This window comes from Sinocyclocheilus grahami, unplaced genomic scaffold, assembly GCF_001515645.1.
Source record: "Sinocyclocheilus grahami isolate Dianchi unplaced genomic scaffold, SAMN03320097.WGS_v1.1 scaffold992.1, whole genome shotgun sequence".
Lineage (NCBI taxonomy): Eukaryota > Metazoa > Chordata > Actinopteri > Cypriniformes > Cyprinidae > Sinocyclocheilus > Sinocyclocheilus grahami.
This window is the reverse complement of record NW_015506171.1, coordinates 80,003-92,502: the sequence shown is the minus strand read 5'-3', so window position 1 is coordinate 92,502 and position 12,500 is coordinate 80,003. Positions and strand designations below refer to the sequence as shown.

Below are 12,500 nucleotides of genomic sequence, written 5' to 3'. Positions count from 1 at the left end.
CAGCGCTCTCGGGCCCCGGCCCTCGCAGGGCCACGGCGCAGGAGAACACACACACACGCCACGGATGGAGGGACAGAAACACAGACCGAGAGAAAGGAGCGGCGGCGAAGGAGAGAGCGAGAGGAAGACTGTCACAGCAGAAGGAGAGGAAGGCCACGCAGATGCTGGCCATCGTTTTAGGTGAGATTTTGATGTAAATGTAGTTTACTGCTAGTGAGTAAAAATCTAAATCACAGGACAAACTATTACAAAATCTGCAGTTTTAACTATGATATGTAAATATGTCATCTGCATGCGCTGTGCACTTCAAGGTGAATGTGAATCAGGGTTATCGTTAGCTAAAAATAAAACCATAAAAAATGTTTCCCCTTGAAATAAAAAAAAAAAACTAATAAAAAAATATTTGAACTTACAGCTAGTTGCCAAAGCAAGAGTTCTCGTTTTCATTTAGAATTCTTATCTTGATGAAGTAAAACAACTACAATTGAAATTATAAAAAAATAAAAGCTACAATAAAGAAAAAACTAAAAGCATTAAAATAAAATCACACAACAAAATTACTAAACTAAAATTAAAATGAAAAATATAAAAAAATTATTTGAATTCAAATTCTAAATATTAATAAATAAAAAAATTAGTCTGACATAAAAACTCGCAATTCTGAGGGAAAAAAAATCACAATATATCATTGTGATATATAAACTCTTTTTTATGTATATGTATTTTTTTTTGTTTAAAAGCACACACACACACACACACATATATATATATATATATGTGTGTGTGTGCTTCTCTGAATTTATATAATATATATAAATTAATTATATTTAGTTTTTATTGATTTAGTTATATATTTATTATTTATTTTGTTATTTTATTATGTTGCCAAGGCAATAATTCTAAATTCCATTGAGCTTGAGGTTTTCCAGCTAGTATTTTTTATGTTTTATTATATTTCATATTTATTTTAATGAATTCATTCCTCTTTCAAGTTCAGGGCATTCTGATTAAAACCAAGATTGTTGGAGCATTTTTCAAGAAAAGAAAGAAAAGTCTTTCTGCTTTAAAATGTAATGTTTAATTCAATGTGTTGCCTGCTGTTTCTTTGTAATTATTTTTAAAATAGTTTCAAAGTGAATCCTACAAATACATTTGCCTTTATTTATTTAGCAGGCACTTTTATCCAAAGTGACTTGCAGATGCAGAAATTGTTGTTAAAGTTGTTTTCACTTGTTTGTTGTTTTGGTCTCTCCTCTGTGATTTCAGTCTTTCTACTTCAAAATTTCAAGTTCAATTCAATGTGTTGCCTGCTGTTTCTTTATAATTATTTTTTTATTTAAATTTTAATGTATTTTTCAGAATTACATTTCTGAGTAAAAATGGTTTCAAAGCAAATCCTATAAACATATTTACATTTTAAATCTCTAAGTTAGAAATAAACTCTGAAATGCAAGATATAAACTCAGAATTTCCTTGTTTATATTTTGCAGTTTAATACTGTTATTACATCTCATAATTCAGAGTTTATTTCTCACAGTTCTCTAATTCTGAGTTTATCACATTTTTTTATACTATTCAGGTTTTCTACTTAAAAATGTCACGTTTCTTTGTAAATATTTTTGCATTTTAATTTAATGATATTACAGTTTTTATAATTAAATTGCACAGTGAGAATAGTTTCAAAGTGAATCCTACAAACATATTTACATTCATTGAGCTTCAGTCATTTTGGATTTAAATTACCTTGACTTTTTGAAGCATTTTGCTCGTATTATTTCTGAACATATAATATGTATAAGACAAGTTTGTACAAGATGTAGTTGCATGCATCTTTTTCTGCAAATAAATTTGTTTACGTTTACATCATGTTGATGCACTTGGAATAGAATTATCTTTAAATAGAGGGTTAATAAAGAAAAAGTTACTTGAATCATGTTGTAGTTACATTTTCAAGTTGACTAGTTAAAAATCGTGATTTTTTTTTCACTCTGCCCTATTTCTTTATAATCATTTTTTATTTGAATTACTTTTTAAAATATGTTTCTAATTGAAAATTGTTTCAGAATGAATCCTACAAAGATTCTTTTAGCAGATGCATTTATCCAGAGATGCAGAGGTTGTTGTTGACGTCGTGTTCACTCGTTGTTCGTCTCTCCGTGATGACTGTGTTCTCTGCAGGCGTCTTCATCATCTGCTGGCTTCCTTTCTTCCTCACACACGTTCTGAAGGCTCACTGCGGCAGCTGCTGCATCTCTCCGTTGCTCTACAGCGCCGTCACGTGGCTGGGTTACCTCAACAGCGCCGTCAACCCCGTCATCTACACCACCTTCAACATCGAGTTCCGCAAGGCCTTCATTAAAATCCTGCACTGCTGACAGACGGCAGGAGATTCACTGAACAAAAGAAGCTCCAGACATTTGTCAAGATAACACCGATCAGGAGACACGGTGACAAAGACAAGACGAAAAGTCGTTTGAAAAGGCTTTGTTTGTGGAACTGATTGTCTGAAACACAATTCTGTTTGTCTTGAAATTCTGATTTATATCTCGCAATTCTGTTTGTCTTCCAATTCTGACTTTATATCTCAGAATTCTGTTTGTCTTGCAATTCTGACTTTATATCTCGCAATTCTTATTTATATCTCGCAATTCTGTTTGTCTTGCAATTCTGATTTATGTCTCGCAGTTCTGACTTTATATCTCACAATTCTGTGCTGTGGGGGTGTTTTTCAGCTGCAGGGACAGGACGACTGGTTGCAATTGAGGGAAAGATGAATGCGGCCAAGTACAGGGATATCCTGGATGAAAACCTTCTCCAGAGTGCTCAGGACCTCAGACTGGGCTGAAGGTTTACCTTCCAACAAGACAATGACCTTAAGCACACAGCTAAAATAACGAAGGAGTGGCTTCACAAGAACTCTGTGACTGTTCTTGAATGGCCCAGCCAGAGCCCTGACTTAAACCCAATTGAGCATCTCTGGAGAGACCTAAAAATGTCTGTCCACCAACGTTTACCATCCAATCTGACAGAACTGGAGAGGATCTGCAAGGAGGGATGGCAGAGGATCCCCAAATCCAGGTGTGAACAACTTGTTGCATCTTTCCCAAAAAGACTCATGGCTGTATTCGATCAAAAGGGTGCTTCTACTAAATACTGAGCAAAGGGTCTGAATACTTAGGACCATGTGATATTTCAGTTTTTCTTTTTTAATAAATCTGCAAAAATGTCAACAATTCTGTGTTTTTCTGTCAATATGGGGTGCTGTGTGTACATTAATGAGGAAAAAAAATTAACTTAAATGATTTTAGCAAATGGCTACAATATAACAAAGAGTGTAAAATTTAAGGGGGTCTGAATACTTTCCGTACCCACTGTATATCTCGCAATTCTGCGTTTGTCTCGCAATTCTGATTTATGTCTCGCAATTCTGTTTGTCTCGCAATTCTGATTTATATCTCGCAATTCTGACTTTATATCTCGCAATTCTGTTTCTCTTGCAATTCTGTTTGATGTCTCACAATTCTGATTTATATCTCGCAATTCTGACTTTATATCTCGCAATTCTGTTTCTCTTGCAATTCTGTTTGATGTCTCACAATTCTGATTTATATCTCGCAATTCTGACTTTATATCTCGCAATTCTGTTTCTCTTGCAATTCTGTTTGATGTCTCACAATTCTGATTTATATCTCGCAATTCTGATTTATATCTCGCAATTCTGATTTATATCTCGCAATTCTGATTTATATCTCGCAATTCTGTTTGTCTTGCAATTCTTATTTATATCTTGCAATTCTGCGTTTGTCTCACAATTCAGATTATTATCTTGCAATTCTGATTTATGTCTCGTAATTCTGACTTTATATCTCACAATTCTGGATTTGTCACACAATTCGTTTTTTTTTAGAACTGTGAGATAAAAAGTTGCAATTACTTTTTTTATTTAAAAAAACAACAACTTCAGAACACCATAAATAAGATATATAGACTCTTTTCTGATAAATGAATGGGGTTTTTGTGCTTTTTGGAGTTTGGCCATATAAATCACTATTCATTTTCACTATCAAAAACAGAAGCATTCTCCTAAACATCTCCATGTGCGTTTCACAGAAGAACGACATGAGGGTGACTAAATGATGATGATGAGCAGAATTATGATTTATGGATGGACTATGCCTTTAAATCATGTTTTTATCCTCGGAGCAGGTCAATCGTGCTGAAAATTGACAATTTTCCTGTTATAAAATGTGCAATTTAAAGCTACAGTTCACAGAGTGAAGCTCTCGTCTGGTGGATTTCAGATGATGCCGAGATAATCAGTTTGTCTTTAAACTCCAACCAGTTTAATCATCTTTGAATATTTAAACATGTTTCGGACTGAATAATTCAGTGGAATCTCTAGTGCTGATATAAGATATACTGATGCTCACTGACTCCAGAGGAAATAAACACTCCAAACATATTCTGCGTCTCTAAGAAAGCGCAATCTAATGTGACGTCATGCTGAAGCTCTGAATCTGTACTGTTTGCTGTAAATAACATGATGTAAATATGCAGTATTGAGATTTTTGTCCTCTACAACATGACTTGATAATGTTCAAATATTGGAAAACCTTCCAGTTATAGCTGCATCGTCTCTTAAAGGGCTCTTGAAGATTTAAATCCATTTTGGCTGAATTTGGGCAAAAATAAGACATGTTTTGGAACAGGTTTAGCCTGCAGGCACTAGACTCAAACTGAGCCAGACGGTAGAAAGTATGCCATGAAAAACTAAATAATGACTGCATACATTTGTTTTAAAAAATAATTGTATAAATATTTATTTTAGCTCAGCAACATTTCTCATTTCCATGTAGTTTAACTTAATGTATTAAAATAACTCAAATTAATAAAAAGTTAAAAATTATAGTATTTTGATGAAACTATGATATATGAATGAGTGGCAGTTTAGTATCATTGAGATTTTTTTTGTTTGTTTTGTTAATATTTTGAATTTTTTATATTTTCTCTTTCCATTAAATTTTAGTCAAAGTTTTAGGAATTTTGTTGTCGTTTTATTATTTTTATCTTTGTACATAGTTTTTAAAATTTATTTTTCGTTTTTGGTTATTTTAGTTCACCAAGTTAAACTAAATTAAGATGAGAATGTTGCCGTGGCAGCTACATGAAATAAAGTTTTTTATTTGATTTATTTATGAAATAGTTTTTTTTAATGGTTTTAATTTTAGTTTCAGTTTTAGTCAACCCCAATAACTGTCTCAATGATACTAAAATAATACTAATATGTTACAGTATTATTTTAGTATCATAAAGACACTATTATAATTATTATAAATTTTTTGTATTTTATATTTTAGATGATTTTATTTCAGTTTTAGTTTATTATTTTTGTACATCAAGTTAAACTGAGTGAAAGTTAAATTTTTAAATATTTTTTATATTTTATTTTATTTCAAGTAACCTATTTTTAATGGTTTTAGTTTGTGTTAACTGTAATAACCCTGATAATGACTCGTGTGACCTTTTAAAGCAGCCTGAAGACTTTGAATCTCCGGTTTCTTATTTGTTTGCCTTCCCTTGTCCTTTAGTGTAATCTGACGTTTTAACTGAGTTGGTTTAATCTTGTTTTCGATCTAACTGCTCCCATTACAGATTGCAGGTCTCCTGTTGACTTCCAGCACCTCACGGTTCGATCCTGTAATGTGATCGGCAGGTAAAAACCCTCCTGGGGTGAAACAGGATTCACAGCTTCAACCACACATGCACCTCATATCTGTCACGTTTTATCAAATACATGAAAGCCTTTATATAATTGTGCATATCAGCCACCGGTGATCAATGCACGCAATGTGAAGCATCGATGATTTTTAACCCGCAACAGCCATTGACCCTCATGCTGAGTCACTGGCTCTCTGTTGTTTTGTGACCTGCAGTATATCTTACTCTCAGTCGCTCAACTCTGACCCGTCTAACAATAATCAGCATGCATTTTTCATCAGCCTATCCATTACAGCTCTTCATAAACTTCCCGAGACAGCAGCTGAAGCTTTAGACTGAATGCAAACCCATGCTGTTGAAATAGACGAAGCGAAGGACAGGAGCAGGCGAGGTGAAACACAATGAAGCAGGCCGAGCATCGCAGGGGATTGAACGGATGCAGTATGCAGCGCACAGCGCCTCGGCTCTTCTTCTGTTGATGCTTATCTCAGGCTTTTGGACTTTCATTACTCAAGTGTCTTCTATTGTTAGAGACGGAAGAGAAGAATGGCCTCGTGTCTTTGAATGCATGAGCTGACACAAACAATGGCTTGTGCCCAGGTAAGGACAATAGACTCTTGGTCTTTGTAACAATTCATCAAAACCTCTTCGAGAAGCTGCTGCTGTGAGTTTGCATTCGCTGAAAAGAAACTGTAGCGCATGCACTATATAGAGGTGAAGCGTGTAATTAAATACTTTTTTATATCTTGCTTAAAGGGACGGAAAATTAAAACTGTCATCATTTATTCACCCTCATGTCGTTCCAAACCTTTATGAGTTTCTTTCTTCTGTTGAACACAATGTTAGATCGTCTGAAGAATGCTGGCGCTCGAAGAGTTGACGGCACCCGTTGGCTTCCATGGCAGGGAAAAAAAGGCTGGAAGTCAATGGGTGCCGTCAGCTGTTTGGTTGCCAGTATTCTTCAAAATATTTTATTTTGTTCAACAGAAGAAATGTATCCAGTAGCAAAATAAAAAAAAACATTGTAGTATTTCTGTGACTGTACAAAAAAGAAAATGTTGCTATATTTACGATGATTATAAATGCATCTTTGAAAAAGGTCTCAACCAATGGTGTGAGTGTGGGGCGGGACTATCTGTTTAACTGACCAATGGCAGACTGGGGGAGTGTTCAGAGAAACTGTTAGAAAACTATCACTGTTTTTGCAGTACTGTTTGGTGACACGGGTGCTGAAATATTACTTATTTTGTAAAAAATGTTTATTTGTTTTTTTATGCATGTTGCATGTTTTGTAGCTTACCGAATTAAATAGTTAATTTAATACTGCAGAAATAATTGCATTATGTTTCAGTTTCTAATAACAGTATCTTACTAGTCCTTTTAACTAATTCAGTTGAGTCAGCTGGAAAATGTGAAAACAGTCTCCAGAGCCTGTCCAGGCTTGATGATAACTGACCTTTGACCTTATGTTTAGGGTTTCTATAACATCAGCCCGGCGAAGGAGAGCCGCGAGCCTCTGCAGACCTTCCCGTCATGCCCTCATGCGTCCAGTCTGCTCTTAAACACGGCTCTCCCTCTGCTCACGGCTCCGGTGATGACGGACTCGCCACTCACACTGATTCCTGGATCTGCATCGAAGAGCCCCGTTCCTCAGACTCTCACGGACGCAGCGCTGTCTCTGTACGGAACAGGAAGTGCCTCGGTGCCGTTTCCTGTCCGCCCTGTGACGCTGGTCTCTGCTGGCTGTGTGCAGCTGCTGGGGGTCTCTGAACTGGCCCCGTACTCGCTGTCAGTGCTCATGCCTCATCTGTTAAACCCTCCTGAGAGAGACTCATCCGCCATCACGGGCCCTAAAACCACAGCCAAAGACGAGGAGATCAGCATCAGTGCTTCTAAAAACCCCTCTACAGACAAGACCGGTGAGGGGATAGATAGATAGATAGATAGATACATAGATATATAGATTATTCAAGTTTTAATTCCCAAACTCTTGTGTTTTCTCGTCACAGATGTCTCTGGGATCAGACTCTGTTCATCATGTCCATCACGTCTGGCGTTGATTACGACCCTCATCCCCACCTTCATCATCCTCACCGTCTGCATCGCCGTCACAGGTGCACATTCCCTCAGTAACACCAGGTACACTCATAAACGACTGGAAACAGGCGGATAACTCAATGCTTTTCTTCTTTAGTGAAGTTTGTGTGTTTCCCAAACAAAGAGCAAGACATTGAGCCCCCTGCTGGCGGCTCACAGAACTGCAGCATTGCTCAAGAACCTTTCTATTCTGTCAAATATCCAGCCAACGACACCGTCAGCATTCCCTCGGGTACGTTATGCATACTTAAATATAAGATGATTTCATATGCAATGTTCCCCTCTAATGTTTTTTCTTGCTGAGCAACACTTTTTGGCCACCTGAGCAAAAACTTTCTTTATACAGACCTGTACAGCACACTTGTTTTAAGCAAAATGCTCTTAATTAAATTTTTTCCCCTGCAAACAAGACTAAATGTGGCCCTGAACCAAAAAAACAGTCATAAGGGTCAATTTTTTTAAATTGAGATTTATACATCATCTGAAAGCTGAATAAAAAAATCTAAATATTTGAGAAAATCACCTTTAAAGTTGTCCAAATGAAGTTCTTAGCAATGCATATTATTAAGTTTTGATATATTTACGGTAGGACATTTATAAAATATCTTCATGGAACATGATCTTTACTTAATATCCTAATGATTTTTGGCATAAAAGAGAAATGTATAATTGTGACCCATACAATGTATTGTTGGCTATTGCTACAAATATACCCCAGCAACTTAACACTGCTTTTGTGCTGCAGGCTCACATATATTATGTAATTTTGCTTATCTATTAAATGCATCTTAATTTAAGATTTTTTATATATTTTGACTGGAAACAAGATACTAAGATACTAAGTAAGAAGCCTTTTTTGCCGTGTATTTCGCAGCATGCTCTGTTCCTGTCCAAGTGAACTCGATTTACCTGGTCTTTGTCTCCCAGATTGCTCCGCAGCAATGAACGCTGGGTCTCGTGGGTCGCGTATTGTCGGCGGTACGGAGGCTGTGAAGGGTCAGTGGGGCTGGCAGACCAGTTTACACTATCGGGGCAAACACGTGTGTGGAGGAGCCATCGTCAGCCCTCGCTGGGTCATCACTGCCGCCCACTGCTTCATACAGTGAGTATGAGACGACAGATGCTGAGGGGATTCTCACGCCGCTCATCTCTGTGTTCGTCTCGTTTGGCAGATATGGCATGAAGCTGGAGTCGGACTGGATCGTGGTGGTTGACAGCGTGAGCGTCTCGGATCCGTCTCAGGGAAAACGCTACCACACACTGCAGATAAACCCGCACCCGCGATTCTCGCTGGACAACAACGACTACGACCTGTGTCTGCTGCGCACACAGACAGAGATAGAGACGGGAGGCGAGTTCACCCTTGCCAATTTGAATGAAACTAATTATGCAGATATAGCTTCTTCATCAGATTTGGAGAAATGTAGCATTGCATCACTTGCTCTGCAGTGAATGGGTGCCGTCAGAATGAGAGTCCAAACAGCTGATTCTCCAAATCTGATGAAGAAACAAACTCATCCTAATCTCAGACGGTCTGAGGGTGAGGGCATTTTGGGCACATTTTCATTTTTGGGTGAACTGTTCCTTAAAATACATGGAAATATATTCCATGTGAACGGACTCTATTTAGTTTTGCATGCTTTAAAAGACACAAGACGTGAGCTCAGTAGTCAAACACATCCATCCAGCTCATGTTTACATAGAAAATAAAAGGAAAAGCAGTGCAGTAAAATGCACAATATGTGTTCTGTATGAACAGCCCTTATTGTGCATGCTATTCTAAATAATATTTTTGTTAATCAAATGCAATAACTTCATCAATATATTCATAAATTCTCATTGCATATCAGGAATTCCCTCTTAGATGTCACATTAGGCAGGCAGGTTTTTTAATATATGTTACCAGTGCTGGCAAAATGAGTCACAATGAGCACATCTTTAAAAAATGAGTTATTTTCAAGTCAGTTCTGAGAAAAATCAAGTGTAAGTTTTCTGAAGGTTCCAAAGCAAAATCACCTAGTTTTTTGTTTATTGTTTCCTCCACTTCCTTTCTTAATATTAACTACTAAATAAAAAAAATCACAATATAGCCAGTTTTATTTATCTTTGTTATTAAAAATAAGAACAGATGCAAACAACAGTAGAAGAACAAATATAAGAAAGAAACAAATAGGCATAGTGCATAACTTTTTTTTTACAACTAAACAAAAGCATCTAAACAAATAATCAAATGTAAAAATCACTTCAGTGTGTTCATTACAAATAAACTGATTCTTAAAACTACAAACGCAGTTCAATCAAGAGCAGTGATCTTTCTTTTATTGTTAGATTAACATTAATGAGATAGAAGGTCCTACTGATCTAATATAATGTTACACATCAGATGTTTTCCCCAAACATTCACTTAAGACATATCAGATTATGTTTGCGTGAATAGCCTACTTAAATACTGTGATACAGTATGTAGCGCCTTTATGTGTGTGAATCATATATCAGTCAGCGGCAGCGCAAGAAGCGAGCAGAGAAAAAGGCTCACCTCTCAGAAAATGTACAAGTAAAGATAATTTTAGATGTTTAACTGGTCCGTGTAATGGTTTGCCAGCAGGGGTCACATATGCCTCTGTGTTGTCTGTGGTTTAGACGGTGTGAGACCCGTGTGTTTGCCCCGTCTGAGAGAGTCTTTCCCTCCGGGATCGTCCTGCTGGGTGACGGGCTGGGGTTACACACGGGAAGGAGGTGAGAGCGTTTCTGAAGCATTTACAGCATCCTGAAAGTGCGTTCATCCATTCATGTGCTTTGGTTCTCTAACAGGGTCTGTGTCGTCACACCTGAGACAGGCTTCGGTTCAGCTGATCGATCAGGCCGTCTGCTCACAGCCCTACGTGTACGGCTCACAGCTCACTCCCAGAATGCTTTGCGCTGGCGTTATGAAGGGAGGAGTGGACTCCTGTCAGGTATGCACATGCATTAAAGGGACAGTTTGCTTGAAAACGATCATTCTGTCATTATTTACTAGGGCTGCCCTCGACTAAAGATTTTTCTGGTCGACTAGTAGTTGTTCATTTTAAGCATTAGTTGACTAATCACACGTTATAATGAGCCTTTAATTGCCTACATTGCCTAATAAGTGCTCAAGCGCACACATAAAGCTTGCCTCAGCACACCGGCAGAAGTAATGATGATGAATGTGTCAGGTAAAAACAGTAAGGAGGCTGCATTAACGTTTTAATAATTCATTGATAAACTAGTGATTTCATCTTAAGAGATCGACATTGACTCGTCATCTTCGCAGCAGTGCATGTATTTTTCATATGGATTACGTAATCTGAGAATATTTGTTTTCCATTTGAATTGGTTCATTTGAAAGTAGACATTTCACTCTCTATAGATTTATTTTTAATGTCTGTAAGGCAAGTATACACAGAGTTTTGGAGTTTCTCGCTCAAGTTCACAGAGACCGAGACGGCAGAAAGCGCATCCTGTTTGCTTTCATTATTTTACAAAAGCGCAGTGTTTTGTTGTTATCGTGAGTGCACACAAATAAACGTAGAGTCTTTACAGATTCTAAAGATGTATTACTCTTATTTGGACCAGCCCTTAACAATCTGTGTGTCTTCGCCAATGTGTATTTTTATTTATTTATTTTTTTCTGTGACTATGCGACTAATAAAATTTTGGTCGACCAAGCCTCTTCTGGTCGACTAACGGTTAGTCGACTATTAGGGGGCAGCCCTATTATTAACTCATTCTCGTGTCATTCCAAACCTTTTGTTTTTCTTCTGTGGAACAACATGTTTAAAAAAGACTGTAAAATGTTCATGCACTGCATTATTTCAGGTCTTCTGGAGTCCTATAATAGCTTTCTGAGATTCGCTGAAAGTCCTCCTGCCTCTGTCATAGTCTGAAATCGATTCAGATACAGGGTCATCGAGACCCATCGCTTCACGCTCAATGTCGTGATGTAAAATTGTGTCAAATCTGATGCATCTTGACCTGCTAAATTTGAAATAAATGAGGTCTGAGAGCTCAGGCGGAGCTCATGATGCAAAATTACATGAAACATTATGAGGGTGAGAAAATGATGACATGATTGTTGTTTTTCTGTGTAATATACATTTTACATTTTACAATAGGGACCCATTAGTTAAAGGGTTAGTTCACCCAAAAAATCAATCCATAAAAAAAAGTGGATTCGTCTGAAAGAAGAAAGTCATATATACCTAGGAGTAATTTATGGGCTAATTTTCATTTTGGGGTGAACTAACCCTTTAAGGCTAGTTATTGTAAGAAGCAATACATGTGTGTGAGAGTGCGAGTGAGTGTGCGTGCGTGAGTGTGAGAGTGTGTGTGTGTGTGTGTGAGTGTGAGTGTTTGCGTGAGTGTGTGTTGTGTGTGTGTGTGTGAGTGTGTGTGTGTGTGCGTGCGTGTGAGTGTGTGCGTGTGCGTGTGTGTGTGAGTGTGTGCGTGTGTGTGAGTGTGAGTGTTTGCGTGAGTGTGTGTTGTGTGTGTGTGTGTGAGTGTGTGTGTGTGTGCGTGCGTGTGAGTGTGTGCGTGTGCGTGTGTGTGTGAGTGTGTGCGTGTGTGTGAGTGTGAGTGTTTGCGTGAGTATGTGTGTGTGTGTGTGAGAGAGAGAGTGAGTGTGTGAGTGTGTGTGTGTGTGCGTGCGTGCGTGTGAGTGTGCGCGT

General features: G+C 37.5%; 2 protein-coding genes across 2 annotated transcripts in view; both read left to right on the top strand.

Moving 5' to 3' along the window:
• The window catches only part of drd2l (dopamine receptor D2 like), a 12,392-nt gene extending 10,017 nt beyond the window's left edge, over positions 1–2,375 (top strand). Inside the window, exons 6-7 of the mRNA XM_016250524.1 lie at positions 1–180; positions 2,179–2,375. The exon at positions 1–180 is cut by the window's left edge and continues 106 nt beyond it. Of these exons, the coding sequence (XP_016106010.1) occupies positions 1–180; positions 2,179–2,375 (377 nt within the window). The remainder of the gene's footprint in view (positions 181–2,178) is intronic.
• Positions 2,376–6,303: 3,928 nt separating this feature from the next.
• LOC107565302 (uncharacterized) lies at positions 6,304–9,679 on the top strand. Its single transcript, XM_016250523.1, has 7 exons — positions 6,304–6,318; positions 7,193–7,637; positions 7,728–7,832; positions 7,913–8,047; positions 8,743–8,917; positions 8,988–9,166; positions 9,666–9,679. Exons 1-7 carry the CDS (start codon positions 6,304–6,306, stop codon positions 9,677–9,679), a joined length of 1,068 nt encoding a protein of 355 aa, XP_016106009.1.
• Positions 9,680–12,500: the final 2,821 nt, after the last annotated feature.